The 17,491-nt window shown below is 40.8% G+C and overlaps 1 protein-coding gene across 1 annotated transcript; it reads left to right on the forward strand.

The window, feature by feature from the left end:
• Positions 1–9,441: 9,441 nt before the first annotated feature.
• Positions 9,442–17,181, forward strand: LOC135470569 (uncharacterized). Its single transcript, XM_064749589.1, has 4 exons — positions 9,442–9,573; positions 10,554–10,650; positions 12,108–12,253; positions 14,887–17,181. Exons 1-4 carry the CDS (start codon positions 9,522–9,524, stop codon positions 17,052–17,054), a joined length of 2,463 nt encoding a protein of 820 aa, XP_064605659.1. The 5' UTR covers positions 9,442–9,521; the 3' UTR covers positions 17,055–17,181.
• Positions 17,182–17,491: the final 310 nt, after the last annotated feature.

Below are 17,491 nucleotides of genomic sequence, written 5' to 3' on the forward strand. Positions count from 1 at the left end.
AATGATGGCTCTAGGTACTGCTTTGCATTAGCAGCAGCTCATGGGATTAAAAATATGCCACCTTCCCGTTATATATTGCCCATATTTGTGTGTGTGTTTTTGGCCAAACTTAAGATATATATGGCATACATTTTAATAACTATTAAAATAATAGAAAAATGTAGCACAATAAACACATGAATTAAATCTTAGGACATGTTCATATCCAAAATCTTTTGAGTTCATATTTAACAGAGGTTTCTGTGAACTCTATTTTGCGTCACAATAAATATTCTATTTATGTATAAGATGTTCTTAAAGAGCAATGTGTAATGATGTCTGAGAAATAAACGACGCTCCGTGCATGGATTTGAAATCAGAATTATAATCTAAGTTGTGGGCTTAGAACTTACTATAACACCTACATAGGGTTATAGTTGGCCATGGGCAGTACAGACCTCATTCTTACCCTGTTGCTGTCAATGAACGAAGCAGGTATGCAAGACATTAGGTTATTCAAATGAAATCATAAAATCTTCCTGTGACTGCACAAGCCCTATATTCTTTTAAAGTCAAACAGTATTGTGCTATATGACTTAAACAGTAAGTGTGGTGATTTTCTCGTATCTATTTGCAACCTGCAACCTGCGAATAAGTACCAGCTCCAGTTTGTCATTTTTGTGCAAAATCTGCAAAACAACAGCTGATGTTTATGCCTTATCTTCCTTACATCTGTGTGTAACGCCTGTAAAACAACAGATAATGCAGTTTCCGCTGTTTCTTCTTAACATTTGTGTGCCAAGGCATGTCAAATAGTAGCTGGTACAAATGGTAGTTTAATCGCTCTTCGACGCACATCAGCGTGGGAAGCTATTTAATATAGACCTTTGCAGAAATATCTTTGGGCACATCGACGTATGTGCGATATTTCAAAAAAAGTGAGAGGAAGTTCGAAATAGTTACAGTATCATATCTTCAAAAAAGACAAATTAATGTACCCATTTACAGTATACATCTGAAATTATATGCGAACGATGTAATTGTGAATGGTAAGAGTAACATGTTGTGTAGTGGATGTGAATTTCAAGCACATAAACACAAGCTAGCGAAATGTCGTATAGCCACATGACAATATGTTCAGGATTCGCCTGGGGGTAGGCAGTAGACTGGAGCATTGTAGTGCTGGAATGGGGTGTTTGATTTACTGTATTTTTCTAGCATTAACCTATGTAACGTGCGCAATAACCTTTTCAGTTATGTAGCATATTCAATCATATACTGTTAATGTTAATAACTAAGGCCTGTGTATAAATGTCTCGTTTGTACTTTTCCCAGTCGCCAGCTATGAGCACGAGTGTTCCGTCACAAATTCGAGCGAAAGCTGCGTGAGGGAGTGTTGCCGTGCAAGTTGCTGTTCAATCGGGGAAGGATGCTGCCAAGAAGACTGTTGTTCCAAATTCCAAGTAGATGGAGGGTACAAAACCCATTCGATTTTTCTGAATACACAAACAGATACTAACCTTAAGGCATAATACAATGTAGATCTGAGATCTGTGTCCTACTTCCCACTATGCTTTCAGAAATACAGCTCTCTTACTCTTAACTCTATCACTAACCTGGAACTCGGCCTTTTCGAATGCGCTGTCCTCAACATGTCAATACTGTACTGCTACAAAAACATGTTTCCAGTAATCCTTCAATAATTCTTACTCGATATCACCTAGTTATTCATTAATAATAAAGTCCTTACCGTCACAATTAACACAAATACACTTGTTACATTGGCAGCAATTTGAGCCGGCCTCAGTATAAAACATTTAAACCAGAACTCGTGGAATGGTTGGAGATGTACGCCATCTAAAGAGCGATTGGCAAAATTCTGGAGAGTCTTAACTTTAATTTCTTTGTTAAGAATGAGCAGAATGGAATATAACCAAAAACTGTGAAAAACACCAATGATATTAACTTTGGGAGGAGCGGCCAAACCCACCATGGTCGGGTGATGCGAAAATGGCGGTTTGTAAAGTTCTGATGCTGTCCAAGTGGCTGCATACGTTACATTTCAGTTAAATGCGATGCTGGGGTCTTTATTATTCCCACATAATGAGTTGATATGAATTCAGAATTACTTGAAGATCACAGGACACCTTTTTTTGTGACGTTCAGCGTTGGGAATTCGAGGATAGGATAGTGAATGTAACGATTAAGAGCGGTTACTTGTGGAAGCTAAGTTTTACTGCCGTATGTGAAAATAATACTTTTAAATATATATATATATATATATATATATATATATATATATATATATATATATATATATATATATATATATATGAAAAGTGAAACCTTACCGATACACGATTTGATTTTTTTTTCTAACAGAGACTGGGCTCTTCAGAACTCAGACTTGATCGGTTACATCGTGATATGTGCATTCCTGGTTGGTTCCCTGATTTACTACATTTACAAACATCGTCATCGCCCTGCAGTTGCTCGTCTTTTAAGAGTTATAGGACTGGATAGATCTACTAATGGTATTATTTATTCTTGTATCATACTTTGTGTAAGTTTCTTGTCCTATGGTTAAGCCTGATGTTATGTTATCATATGACTGAGGCACGTTGACCAATTCAAGTGTGAACGCTTACTATATAACTGCAATCCTGGCAAAAGCTGATACACATACAGCTCGTCCGATAAACAAAGAGATCCCACAAATGTGACCCAGGACGACGGATATGGGGGTCGGATGAATTTCGTATCTACCCATCTTCCGTCAGTGTTGAGAGCTATACGTGATTAGCTTACGACTGTTCATAGATGAATATCAGCCAATGAAAAGCTACACACGCGCCGAATTACTTCGCCTGCATTGAGTGCAAATGTCTTACATATGTTGACTGTATAGTCAGAGATACTTTGGAAATTCCTTAATTAGTTTCATCTTTAATTGTTACGTAAGAATGATGTTGCCATCGAAGTTTTTAATCTTCTTGTCTGGCATATGTTAAGTGGCATTTCAGCTGGCTTTCTCATTCAGGTAGACATGCATGCCACGCACTCGTGACATTATCGTCGTCGCCGATTTTCCCATGACTCCTCAAAGTCGCCCCTTGACAACCATGTTCGTAAACTCAAAACAACCATCTGCCACTCAGTTTTAATTGTGTACATGATAATATAAAAAAAAATGTCCACAACTTCCGAGGGTGAACTCTTTTGTGTGGCGAGCATACTTTTCAGAAATGTTGCGGTATGCTCTGAGGATGAAAGACTGACGTCACTTACTTAAATTACTTCGCGCTTCTTCACTCGCCTCTGTAATCAGAAGCACCAGACAAAAAAAACATCGCTGATTTGAGTCATAATTTTGTGCTTGTAGTCCATGTTCCATTTATGAGATAAACAGAATCTCCACCTCGTGTAGTATCAAATTTATTAAACGAAAGTTTACAAATTTCGTTTGTTTCAAGTCTCGGCGAAACAAACGAAAGTTTTTAACTCTCGTTGAATAAATTGGATACATTAGGGGCACTCGTGGAGATCCTCTATTGACAACCTTAGCAAGCAGTCAGTCGTGTCAGTCAAATATTTTTAAGTACGGAGCAATCTCATTTCTTCCAAAGCTATACCGGTATGAGCATGGGAGTTAGTACCAACATGTAGCTATTGCTATTGTATGGTCAGTGGGCTTACTAAAGGCTGCGCAGACTATCGGTTTGATTCCATGTTCATATTCATACTCTTCTTTCAGGCCCTACCGGACACAATCAGACGAATAATATATCACCGTTACCTGGAGCAAGCGGAGGGGTTTCGCGTGGGTTTAATACTGCATTTACAAACACTGGAGCACATGTCCAGCCATCATCATACCCCTCAGCCGGCTACCCTTTGGCTAGCACAAACGTTTCGAACACTCCATATGTGGATGATGATATACCAACGGTGGCGCCTCCGTCCTATTCGGAAGCCACCGCTACCAGATGATGGTGACGTCAGCTTATGATGAGTGCATGAGCCGTTACCATAAGCTCGTGATATGCTGAGGTTCATCCCACATTATGTCCATGCAGCTCTGACCAATGAATTTTGTCGTGGCTATAAATGCAAGCCACTTTATCTTTGGTTTGAATTAAGCATAATCCAATTATGATGCGAATTTTTCCTATCGTCTTATTTTTTAATTACATGAAAACTTATATACTTCCAACCAAACTGCCAAGTTTTGATATATATTCTTATATAAAAAAAAATGTCAATCTTATTCCGTCGTTTAGGTTTTATCTTGTTTTATCATTATGGTCTACGGCAATGATTTCTTCAAGGCATATAGCTTATCACTAATATTTTTGGGCACTGCATCTATACCGTCAATTCATGGACCCAAAACACCCGATGTCCGGTTACTGAGCACAGTGGGTCTGGTACACACTGCAAGATTATCAGTTCGCTGTTTCAATTTCTGTCTTCGACGTAGGACCTGACAGGAAAAAAACACGTGAAATGTGGATTTAATGTACACATTTTATGTTTTTAACGATTGTACCATCATTAGCAACTCTCACATTGCATGTCGATTACTACCACTCGGAGTCATAAACAGCATCGTTGTACATGTTTCTTCAACTGGAGAATGTACGGAAATACACCGTAGTTACATTTTTGTTTTGGTTCAATCACCCAACCCAAACCAACAGATTACCTGTGTCGGACATGTTTGTTAATTTTACGAGGTTACTGAGCCTCTCCTGCTTTGATGAGGTTTGGTGATAGTTTGAGATACGACTTGCACGTTAATCATCCGAAATGGGATGGAGATAATTACCCGAGTGAAATTACCGTCGTAAAGGCATTTTTAGTAATCGGGTAAATGCTACAGTTTAGGTTACTAGGATAGAACGTGGTGCAACAGTTGTGACCAGACGTTCCCAGTTGTGTCTTGATAGTTGATTGGTTGATTCTCAGATGTCACATGGTGCTGGTATTCGGAGGTCGGCAAATATGAAAAGGGCTGCACGACGGGGGGTCGGCGCATTCGGCACCTGAGTCAACCACACAGTCTAATGCGAGGAGAGCGGGATTTTCCTTAACGGTACGATTACATCGGAAATGGATAATAATAAAGTCTAGATGCTTTAATTCTGAGTGTTGCCCCAGTGTCAAAAAACAAGTATAAATGTTTTTATACTGTAACTGACGTCCGGATAAGGACATGTACATACAATTGCCCAGTGGTCTTATACCCCGTTCACACTGGCAAAATTTAATCCGGATCAAATATGAGCCGGTTTAAAAGCCAAGGATAAAAATGTGTGTGTTCACACGACCATATGGCCAAACCGGTTTTAAGCCAGTTCAGAGATTTACCCTTTCACACGGTCACATTTAAACCGGTGTAGTAACTGCACCGTCATGCTTCACTGACCTGCTTCTTGTCTCACACCTTGTTTCTTACATCACCATTCAATTGTTGTTTCATGATGTTACAAACAGCCATTAGTGCAGACGTTTCTTCGTCGCCCCGTTTATCCCTCGACTGTTCCTCTTTGAATGACGAGCTTGTCAACAATTCCATGTCCGCATGCGATTCAAAAATGCATGTCCGCGGCGTTTAATCCAATTATCGTTCACACGGCGCAAATAAACCCGCTCAAGCCCTGGAACTGGCTTGAAACATGAAGCTGAGGCAAATAAACCGGATTAAATGTTACACTCTGCGTTCAGACGGGCGACGTCAAAGCCACTTTCGCAAGTTAAACCAGCTTAATTTTGCCCGTGTGAACGGGGTATTGTATATCAGGTTAACGTGATAACCTGTTATACACTATGATGAAGATGGGAAAATAGTTGCCATTTACTTTCACAGAATTGACGCGTTATTCATCCGTTATGACGCTTAATATCTTTTATTTATATATTAATAAACTAGCTACATCTGTTGTTGTCTGTTCATTGCTTCATGTCGGTTACAGGAACCTGTAATGTCAGAAGTTAATTACACAACAATGGACGATTTGTCCTAATCGCCTTCCTGACCGATCAAAGGATATTGATCAGCTTAACAATATATTAAGTATATAAATAGTGCTCTAATACATATATCTTAATATGAAATACCCAAAGCCTATAATCGAACGTATGGCATGCTTATATATGTATTTGGAAATTAATTGATCTACGTTTAGGCCCTGGGCTAGTAGCTGAAACAGTAGCAACAATTTCTCAAATACAGTCAAACCTGTACCTACGGCCACCGTAAACGGCCACTCTCTTCCGCGACCAAACAATTTTCCATGCTAAACGACCTGTAACATCCGGGCACCTGTCCAACGCGTCCAGATGCCAAAATATTTTGCAAATTCTATATCAGCCTGTCCTGATCGGTCGAGACTTTCAACAGAAATGACGATTGCCGCGTTGGACATTCAAAAATTTCAAAATGGCGACCACAAGCTGCGGAAGTGTTTGTAGTGATTAAAAGTTACAACTTGCCACTTTGTGATGACAAGTGAAGTGTGAACTTTATTGGTGAATGGCAGTGAAAGTCTATTGTTCTTTAATGAGGCCCAGCTGGCTATAGTCCGGACACTCTGGAAATCCACTGCTGCGGTTGATAAGCTCCATGCTGAGGTCGGAGCTATGAATGCCATAAATAGCGGGCAAACTCAGATAGGCCTATAATCTGACCTCCTGTGGTTCCTGCCATGAATGGTTTCTCTGACAAATTATCTGGCTTGCTTGACGATTATCTTTGCAGGGAAATGGTGTTTTCATTTCGCGTTGCCAAAATATTGCCTGTATCGAACACATGAAGAAATTGATCTTCCTTCACTCGTACATTTAGTTGTTGTTGTTGTGTCACCGGTAATGGCAAAAATGATTGTCTGGATTTTCGAGCATCCCAGCAGTCTGCCATTTACAGTCCAAAAATTTGTTAGAATGGTCATTTATACCTACGTAGGCCAAACTAGCACAAGGCTATCTAGAGTTTGACAATGATGGGAAGAAAGTTCTCCTGTCATGCGTGCCCTGACCTGAAACTCTTTCTGTAAGTGCCCGATGAATGCGTGAGGTCCATAGGTCTAGCCTACCCCACAAAACTTGAAATTATTGAGTTATTAGGCCTATTTCCCTACAACTGTTATATTTCTATGAAATGTGTGTAGCAGAACAGATTAGTGTTTTAACAATTATCTACAAGTTGACTATGTACATGTGTAGATTTCCTAAAAGTTAATTCAGTTGTGATTTGGCTTGGTCTTCACAACCTGTCTTATGTGGCCAACTGTCATATGCGGCCACTTTTTACGTCTCCCTTCACTGGCCGCATAGAGCAGGTTTGACTGTATATACATAAATTTGTGTTGTTTCATGTTATGTATTTCCCCAATCTTCTACGTACTTTAAATACGATATGGCTGTGTATAATCAAGGTAGAATTATGTAGTCTTAATTGTATGATTGTTCCATCTATTTCACACCCGTCTACAGTGTGCAGACAGGAAAAAGAATTTGAGAATAATAACAAGTTATTGAGATACGATGCTCTACTTTTTTAGTACATGTGTGATATTAGTGAAATAAATCCAATAAATACACGCAGTGGAATCAGAACTTGTTACAGTCTATGAACGCATTAACCCCAGGTTAAATTTATAACTTCCTACAATGCATGGTTAATTCGCATGTCTGCACATAGTTACGACATTTTTGCATGTTAATATTCAATTTAAGACACAGAGAGACTGAGAGAGTATACGTGTATGACATATAAAATTGAAGAACATGCTGCAAAGCATAGCATATAAATGACTTTCTGACAAACTTGACAGCTGGGTAAATGTTTCACATCCGTAATTGGCAATCGAAACGGCCTGAAATCTAGAGAGGTTTGTTCCAGGCTCTGTCCGGTTTCTCTCTCCAGAAAAATTGATTCACAACATTTTTGTGTACAGCATTGTTGAAGATTTTATAAGCGCTAGTGAAGAAGTGCACATCATATTTAAAAGAAATATTACTGATAAAAACTGCAATAAAAACTGAAGGAATAAATTAGGTAGACCTGCTCCATGCATTAGCTCTAGACCAATGTTCGATATATCTGCTTTTATTAAAGGAGGCTACACTGAAAACATTGCAGCCTCTTACCAGGGATATGGCTGACCTGTGGCATTATGTAATTGGATGTGTTGATATAGTTGCGTGGTAATATAAATATAGGAATATGTATAAAAAAGATATCAATTATTTAACCACCAGAGCTATATATAAAATTTATTATTTCAATATACATGTATATGACATATACAGAACCTACCTGGGCATATGAAATTAAGAAATGATGTTCCTGCTATGGGTGCCTACCGGAAGTTTTACAGTGAACCTTACGCAGCTTCCTTACGACACAAAATCAACATTACTCGTTTGAACATCGCTTCTAGATTTTGTGGCTCTCGATCTACCGTTGTTGGCGTGGGAGCTCAAATCGAAGCTACAGCGTTAAGGTGTACTACCGGGAAGAGCTGTAAATGAAACCTAAACATTATGTTCCAATCTGCGCGTGAAATGTGATTCCAGTATGATTTCACACAATATCAAAGGCTTTCATTATATATGGTAAAATAACATAATTTTTAATTTGATAACCCTTGACTGATTGGGTGTTACATATAAAGAAAGGCGATAAATCTCATGTTTTACACCCTTTTGTGCGTGCAAAGCGCTCGTCCGAGCCTTCGACCTAAACTAATAACCTCGTCCACTTTACTTATCTTGCTGCAGGGAGATTGACAGGTTTCCATTTGTGACGTAAGAAAGATAGAACGTATATGTGCGTTATCCTTTGAGAACCTGTCAAACGCCTGACAGCAGGACCTTGACGTCGTTTAATTGACGTCAAATGTTCCTTTCCTGGCTCATCGTGATGACGTCACAGAGAGTACAACGTTACAGCCGAAACTGAGATATTGTAACATGGTAGACGTTTCGTTACAGTCCATTTTTGACGTATCTGTGGTTCGATGTCCTGCTGCGCACTGCCTCGTGGGATTAATAGATACGCCGCCTCACTATTGCAAAAGTGTTGACACATGCGTGTGACAGTTCGTCCAACGGCCCACGTTATAGCTTGGGCCGGTTCCCTCCCCCTGACGTCATTTGGCGCTAATCATTTGTGATGTCGCACTCAAGGTACACAGAATACGTCAGGGAATCAGACTAGTAATCGCTTAATAATTAGTGCACATCGTAGAAAAGTGCTGAAAACACGCCTTTCTAGTTTAATTCGTCATCAGCTACTTATATTTAAGCATACAGTATGCAAAGCTACTTTATTAATTCAAGATATATAGAAGTTGCCATACTGAATGGTCTCCCTTTATAAGCAATGACGTCACATACAGAGAAACCTCTATTGTACGTAACGTCGTTCGAGATCAGGCCACTGATGAGACAAAACGACTCGAACTTGACGTCAGCACGTTGATGAAACGCCAACTGAATCTCGTCCATTCAAAGAATTATTTCCTGTTATTCTCCTAATGATGGAAGCTTTCTTAATCTGCTTGCTGTTTTCATTTTTGACGGTAACAGGTAGGCCTACTTTTCACGCTTATTTTTAGCAAATTTTGTTTATGTATATTAATGCATTATATACGGTTTTACTTTGTTGTTATTGTAAGTGAAATGCCAGTTACATCGCTCGCCCTTTCGATGGAATAAATACAACTCATCATGGGCGTCGCTATGGATTGTATGGTGGGGTCAACTATCCTGTCTTATAGGCCACCAAGCAAAGGCCGAGGAAGTTCCAAGGCCTTACATTGGAGGAGACGCGTTCTGCAAGAAATCGGGAGTGCGTGTGGTAGGGGGTGTTTTCGGGGTTAAGTAAGCTCGCCAGATAATGAAATTTTCAGAGTCTGTGGAATATCATCAGTTTTGGGGAAGAATGATTGGAGAGACCTTAGGGCACTCATACGCTCAAAATACCAGAGGACTATCTCTATTAAGATTTTGTTCATGCAAAATACTAAATTCAGTCCTAAACCTATTTTCATGACATTTATCATACATCTTCCTATCTTGTAATGCTTAAGTTTAATTACAGTTGGGTAATCATTTTCATAAGTATTCCCGTGCAGATACTCAGTGCAATAATGGATTTTCATATTCACAGATTTTGTCATTGCACCACTGTACCTGAAACTTTATGTATCTCTTTTATATCATCTAAACATGTATATACTGTCTGATTATTATTTTCATTTTAATTCTCTTTCTTTTATTCTTGGAAATGTTGAGGGATAGAAGGGAGATATTTCGGACATCATTCGAATTTTAGTTCAAATTCATTTTAACCCAAACAGGAGTGTCGTTCGAACCTGGCGACGCCCCCGAGCATATCTTACAGAAAAATGACAAGAATGCGCTCTACCAGCAAAGGGATATTATATAGACAAAAGATAATTGCAGTCACTAGCCTGTCATTGTATTTTCTGCTTTGGGATTTACAACTAAAATATTCTGTGGACTAGATTGACGAAAATTAATTACTTGTATTTTCTTTCATACAGCTGCCAATACATGTTCATATGTCGTAAACTGTGACGTGTTACACTCTGTGTGCTGTACACGTTATGACTGCTGTGACGAAGCCTGCTGTGCAGAGAAGTAAGTATTCCTAGTATACTTTTGTGTGTATCTGTGTACATATATTATGGTTTAAATCTGTGCATTCCTTCACTGTATCCAATCTTTATGAATCCCACTGATTTCCAACAATATGAAATCTCACATTTCCAGTTTTTGCTTACAACCTGGTCCAGTTGCATGTAATTCATTAGACCTCTTCAGTAGCCTAATGGCTAGACCATCCGCCTCGAAGTCGGGTGTCAGTACAATGTGACTAGGTGGGGTGTCATGTATGATGTCTTAGGCATGACACTTCAGGTGGGGGGCAGCACTTTGCCGGCATGGATTCGCCCTGCGGGGAATCAATATAGGTACAAGCACCTAATGACACCTGTCCGTCATATGACTGAAAAATTGCTAAATACGACGTAAACCCCGAAGCATAATTTTGACACGTGCGTGAAATATTCTTGAGTATGGCTTAAAACTCCAATCAAAGAAAACAATTTTCAGAAATGGCTTGGTGAAAATTATGAAGGTAAGTGCACTTCATGACTGTTCATCACACGTTGTCATGGTAGTTAATTGCTCATTTGTCTATAAGTGGGCTTTCGACCCGTTTCACAAAACGCATAGGGTTATGGGCACATAACTTCCATGACGAACAAGGCGTGCTTACATGAAGTTATCTTGACGTTACGTTCACCTAACTACCATCGCAGCTGTATCAAAGGGTCAAGTTGTTCTCAAGTATTAGCCCACACCGGAATTAAGTTATTTTTTATATTTAAGATTTTAGCCAAATTCAGCAGTCAATACAATTTTCTAAAGCAGCAAATTTAGGCCATATTTAATATACTGTTACGCCAGTATTTTCGGACTAAGCACTAAATTGAAGACTTGGCTTAAAGTTAAATCTGGTATTAAGTCTTAAAACAGTTTTGAACTACCGGGCCCTGAAGACATTACGTCGTCATGAGAGTCACGTGCTTGCAACGTTAAGACGACTTTGTGCAACAGCACCTAGGCCGTCTTTCACGAAAACTTCGTACATGATTTTTTTTTATATCCTTTCTCGTAAACGACATCTTAATGTGGCGCTATAACCTAGAAAAGTGTGAGGTGATGTACACATCGCTAACATCAATCTTTCTGTGACTTTCTTGCTTTTGCTGACAATGAAACAAAAGTGTGCAGTTTGCACGTACTTTTCTGAGCGGCTCCTTCTTCCTTTCAGGGTATTGCTCATTAATATTGACGTTTTCAAGAAGTTTCATAATTAGGGTCAAAATGGACTAATAAATATCACGTGATAAATTGCATAATAGAGCAAAGACTCAGCTTGATTTGCCTAAATCTGAGCGTAAATTGTTCGATTTTTATACTCTTTTCAAGTAATAAAGCCAAAATTTTACTTCTTTGGCTGTACCCAATGTACATATCTTCTTGAAAAGTTTTACGTACACTTAAGTGTTTTTATTTTTTGTGTAATATAGGTTCGCCGAGGACGAGGAACCTGAGGAAACTGATTACACAGTTTTATATATAATAGTAGCATTTTTCGTTGGAATCTTGCTGGTGAAGTTCAAACCTACAAAGGTACTGAAGTGTCTTACTTGCGGCAAGTGTTTCAAAAACAGTGGTGAGTATATATACTGTCTGTGTTCTTTTAATGCCTACGATATAAAAGAGTATGTACGTCAGTTTCATATGTGAGTTGGTTATTAATGCCATTTGAAATCCACTTTCCAGCCCCAAAACTCGTGTCGATGTCGACGTTTTGTGTCGAGTCTGCACGCAATACGGCCCCATGTAAAACCTCTACATCGAATATCAAATGGACCTTTAACTTGCAAAAGCTCTTCGCACATTGTCGACATTTGAAAGGTGGCGTCGACCTTTAGCGTGGAGTTTTTACATGTTTAAGCCCTAGAGCTAGACGTCGAATTCTGAAACATTACATTGAAACGCGACATCGAGTTTTAATGGGCTTTAACATACATGTAACAACTCGTCGCCAACCCCTTTGACGTCGACGAGTTGAAGGTGCGTCGAGATTTGGGGGTTGATACAAGTGTATTTTCGTGGCACAACGAAGACAATAATTTTACCTTTATTCTTACATAAAGGTAACCCCGGGTTCTGCTCGGTTTCCATCCACCATAATGCTGACCGCCGTTGTATAAGTGAAATATTCTTGAGTAAGGCATAAAACACCAATCAAATAAATAAAGTGTTATAAAGCAGAAATGGTGCAATAATTGTTACACAAGGTAATAGTATTACCGTACCCATCGCGACAACCTTTAGAATAATATTAGGCCTATTTCATTAAGAGATGGTACTTGTTACTGTTATGTGTATGCCTTTCAACTGGAGCTCGTTTGGTAGCTCGCTATACACAGGTCAATGCATGATTTGCGCCTCTCCTTCCCTTTGGCTCTTTTCATCGTCAAAACTAACGATAACTGATCCGACGCTGTTCACCTTTCACTTCAACAAATATTTATGATATTCAAAAATCACTAGACAGTATGTTATGTTACACTATACATCTTTTACATATATAATCATGAACTGCAAGCACGCTCTAAGACAAGTAATTTCTTCACCTCTTAACACGTATATGTAACATAAATGTGTCACTTATAGATTGTTGTTTTATCAGCGTTACATTGATAATGTTATCAAAAAAAAAGACGGCACTGAGCCCGTGCTAAGAAGTGCAACGAAACGTAAGAAAGTTTCCATCATGCCGACTATATGACAAATTGGATTGTTTCAATTTTAATATTGTAAATTATACTTACTTGAGTAGCAATATGGCGTGTATACATCTCATCTTAAAGCATTTGCTAGATCTCTGAGTTATAGAACGATTAACGTCAACTATCGTCAGTTATTGCTGCAAAAACTGGTGAGTCAAGATTTTTCCACTCAAAGGCTTTCATTCTAATTTTCCTTAGGCTTACAGTGAGTATAATTCTCTTATAACTAAATATAAACAAAGTGTCCAGAATCCCGCATCAGTGGTTGTATATTCGTCTTGTTGAATTAGGTCTCCACATTGGGTATATAAACAGTTGCAATCAAGCGCAAGTAAGATAAATATTGTGATTATCGACAACATAATCTTACATGTTACACGATTCGGATACTGATTTCATGCATTCGCCTAGCACATGAAAACAGGAAAAATATCGCCATTACAGGCATGAGTAGGAATCGAATAAAATTCATTTTGCACCATTATAAAGGTTTGCAACAAAATGTAAAATGGCTGTGCCTGTGGCCCTAGATATTTACTGGAATCGGTCTAAATGGTGTCTTATTTGAATTTTAACAGATTTCTGTTGTGCCGTTTTTGTCGTTTGTTCATTTTATCTCAAGAATATTACACTTTTACGACGAAGGCCAACCAGGGGGAACCAATAGCCATCCACAGGTTGCAGGCAGGCATTACCATGCATTATCGGAGAGGAAGCTAGCATAATCTGGACTTAAACTCACAACGATCTCATTGATGAGAGGCTCCTGGGTCATTGTGCAGCACTATCTTACGAGACGAGCCCATCACCAAGGCTCTTAGTGTTATGAAAACTTGTACAAGGGGAGGAAGATGAAAGCTTTTCTTCGTCGCCAACCATATGGCGTCTTGTAAAAGATGCACAGATGAAATTCACTTGACTTAGAGTGATTTGGGAACTTGAGTGCGAACTCCCACTTTAAAAACTTTCATGAAACCGACCCCAGGCCTCTGAAATGCTAAGTCCACGTGCACAATCCCGATAAATGAAATTAGCACCAGTAGCAAGCCAGTACCTCATTGATTTACATACCGATGTACAACCTCTTCGTTCTGCCTACAATGGTTCTCGTCAAAAGGCTGATGACAAAAATCACCGAGATTAGACAGGTTAGGCAATTCTTGAACAACCTACGAGTAACGAGTGACATCGTCGTTATTTGTGTTGCTTAGTTTCTTATTTGTCATGCTATTTGTCAGTCTAGAGGGCGTTTTATCTGTCTAAGCGCAAAATCCTGTTGTATGGACGTGATGGTGTACCTGTAGAAGAGATATGTGGGACCTATCACAAATGCTCGAAAATCAGCGCAGAAACCAGATTTAATTATTATTAGCTCGTTAATGAGTAGCTTAACCTCTTCAGTAATAGTAATAATCAACGAATTAAAACTATTACTGAAGGGATTGAAGCCTGAATGGTAGAACACCTAATAAATAAATAAATAAATATTTGTCTCTCTTTATTTTAGTTGCTGACTCAGAGGCGCCTTCACAGTCGCACCATCCCACGAAGACACCGCCTAATGACTGGGGCGCATCTCGTCCCGTCGAAACACCACCACCTGACGCCGTCTCGGTCAAGGCTAAATCCGACCTTCCTGCCTCTGACTCTATGAGAACACCATCCTCTGAAACAAGCGATCCCGAGACTGTGACCCAGCATATTGCATCTGACCCTACGAGAACACCGGCCTCTGAAACGAGCGCTGTCAAGACTACGTCCCATCATATTGCCTCTCACCCTGCAAGAACACCGTCCTCTGAGACTGGGGTAATTAAATCTTCGTCCCACCATTCTCCATCTTCATCCACAAGAACACGGCCTCCTGAAATTAGCGCAGTCAAGATTTCGTCCCATCATCCTACTTCTCACCCCACGAGTACACCGTCCTCTGAGACTGGCGCAGTCAAGAGTAGGCCTATCTCCCGCCATTCTCCATCTCCATCCACGAGAACACTGTCTCCTGAAACTAGCGCAGTAAAGATTTCCTCACACCATTCTACACCTCACTCCACGAGTGCACCGTCCTCTGAGACTGGCGCAGTAAAAACTTCGTCCCACCATTCTCTATCTCCTTCTACAAGAACACTGTCTCCTAAAACTAGTGAATTTAATCTTCCGTCCCAACACACCGCGAGAACAGCGTCCTCTGTCACAAGTCCAGTCAAGACTGGCTCCCGCCATTCTCCGTCTCATTCGACGAGAACACCATCCCCTGTCACAAGCGCAGTAAAGACTACATCCCGCCCTTCTCCATCTTCATCCACGACAACACTGTCTCCTGAAGCTAGTGCACTCACGATTTCCTCCCACCATTCTCTATCTCACACCACTAGAACACTGTCCCCTGAAACTAGTGCAGTCAAAGTTTCGTCCCACCATTCTGCTTCTCAGCCCTCGAGAACAGCGTCCTCTGAGACTGGCGCAGTCAAGACTACGTCCCGCCATTCTCCATCCCCATCCACGAAAACACAATCCCCTGTGACAAGCGCAGCAAAGACTTCGTCTCGTCATTCTCCATCTCCTTTCACGAAAACACTGCCTCCTGAAACTAGCGCAGTCAAAATTTCGCCCCACCATTCTGCTTCTCAGCCCTCGAGAACACCGTCCTCTGAGACTGGCGCAGTCAAGACTACGTCCCGCCATTCTCCATCCCCATCCACGAAAACACAATCCCCTGTGACAAGCGCAGCAAAGACTACGTCCCACGATTCTCCATCTCCATCCAAGAGAACACTGCCTCCTGAAACTAGCGCAGCCAAAATTTCATCCCACCATTCTTCTTCTCAGCCCTCGAGAGCACCGTCCTCTGAGACTGGTGGAGTCAAGGCTACGTCCCGCCATTCTCCATCTCCATCCACGAGAAAATTGTCTCCTGAAACTAGCGCAGCCAAAATTTCGTCCCACCATTCTGCTTCTCAGCCCTCGAGAACACCGTCCTCTGAGACTGGCGCAGTAAAGACTACGTCCCACGATTCTCCATCTCCATCCACGAGAACACTATCTCCTGAAACTAGCGCAGACAAAATTTCGTCCCACCATTCTGCTTCTCAGCCCTCGAGAACACCGTCCTCTGAGACTGGTGGAGTCAAGACTACGTCCCGCCATTCTCCATCTAAATCCAGGAGAACACCGTCTCCTGAAACTTGTCCAGTCAAAATTTCGCTCCACCATTCTGATTCTCAACCCTCAAGAACAACGTCCTCTGAGACTGGCGCAGTCAAGACTACGTCCCGCCATTCTCCATCTCCATCCACGAAAACACCATCCCCTGTCACAAGCGCAGTAAAGACTTCGTCCCGTCATTCTCCATCTCATTCTACAAGAACACCGTCTCCTGAAACTTGCCCAGTCAAAATTTCGCTCCACCATTCTGATTCTCAACCCTCAAGAACAACGTCCTCTGAGACTGGCGCAGTCAAGACTACGTCCCGCCATTCTCCATCTCCATCCACGAGAACACCATCCCCCGTGACAAGCGCAGTCAAAATTTCACTCCACCATTCTGATTCTCAATCCTCAAGAACAACGCCCTCTGAGACTTCGCCCAGTCATTCTCCACCTCCACCCACGAGCACACTGCTTCCTGAAACTAATGCAACCAAACTTTCGGCCTGCACTTCTGCTCTTTTTTAGCCACCGAGAACAGCGTCAGCTGACACAGGTGCAGTCAAAGTTTCGTTCGAAAACCAAAATACCGTCCTCTAATGAAGTCGCAGCCAAGTCTGCGTCCCAGCATTCCGCATCTCACCAAACAAGTAGATCGTTGGCTGACAAACATTCTCAACATTCCTAGCCTCACCTAACCAAAACACCGTCAGCTGACACAGGCACAGTCAAGGCTACATCTCCTTATGCCGCATCTCACTCGGCGATCCCTGACGCTAGGTACCCAGACACCAGTGGAGATCAGCCTTTGTCCGACCATCCTTCACCTCGGTCTCCCAGAACACAGTCCCCTGTCACCGGTGGAGACCAGCCTTCGTCCGACCATATGGCATCTCAATCTTCAACAATCTTGTCCTTGGATACTGGTGGAGACCAGCCTTTGTCCGACTATTCTGCAACTCAAG

The sequence above is a fragment of the Liolophura sinensis genome, chromosome 7 (genome assembly GCF_032854445.1).
Source record: "Liolophura sinensis isolate JHLJ2023 chromosome 7, CUHK_Ljap_v2, whole genome shotgun sequence".
Classification (NCBI taxonomy): Eukaryota; Metazoa; Mollusca; class Polyplacophora; order Chitonida; family Chitonidae; genus Liolophura; species Liolophura sinensis.

Coding starts and splice junctions, on each gene's coding strand:
- LOC135470569 (XM_064749589.1), top strand. CDS start 9,522: ATGATGGAAGCTTTCTTAATCTGCTTGCTGTTTTCATTTTTGACGGTA. Junction 10,651..12,107: donor GAAGCCTGCTGTGCAGAGAA/GTAAGTATTCCT, acceptor TGTGTAATATAG/GTTCGCCGAGGACGAGGAAC. Junction 12,254..14,886: donor CAAGTGTTTCAAAAACAGTG/GTGAGTATATAT, acceptor TCTTTATTTTAG/TTGCTGACTCAGAGGCGCCT.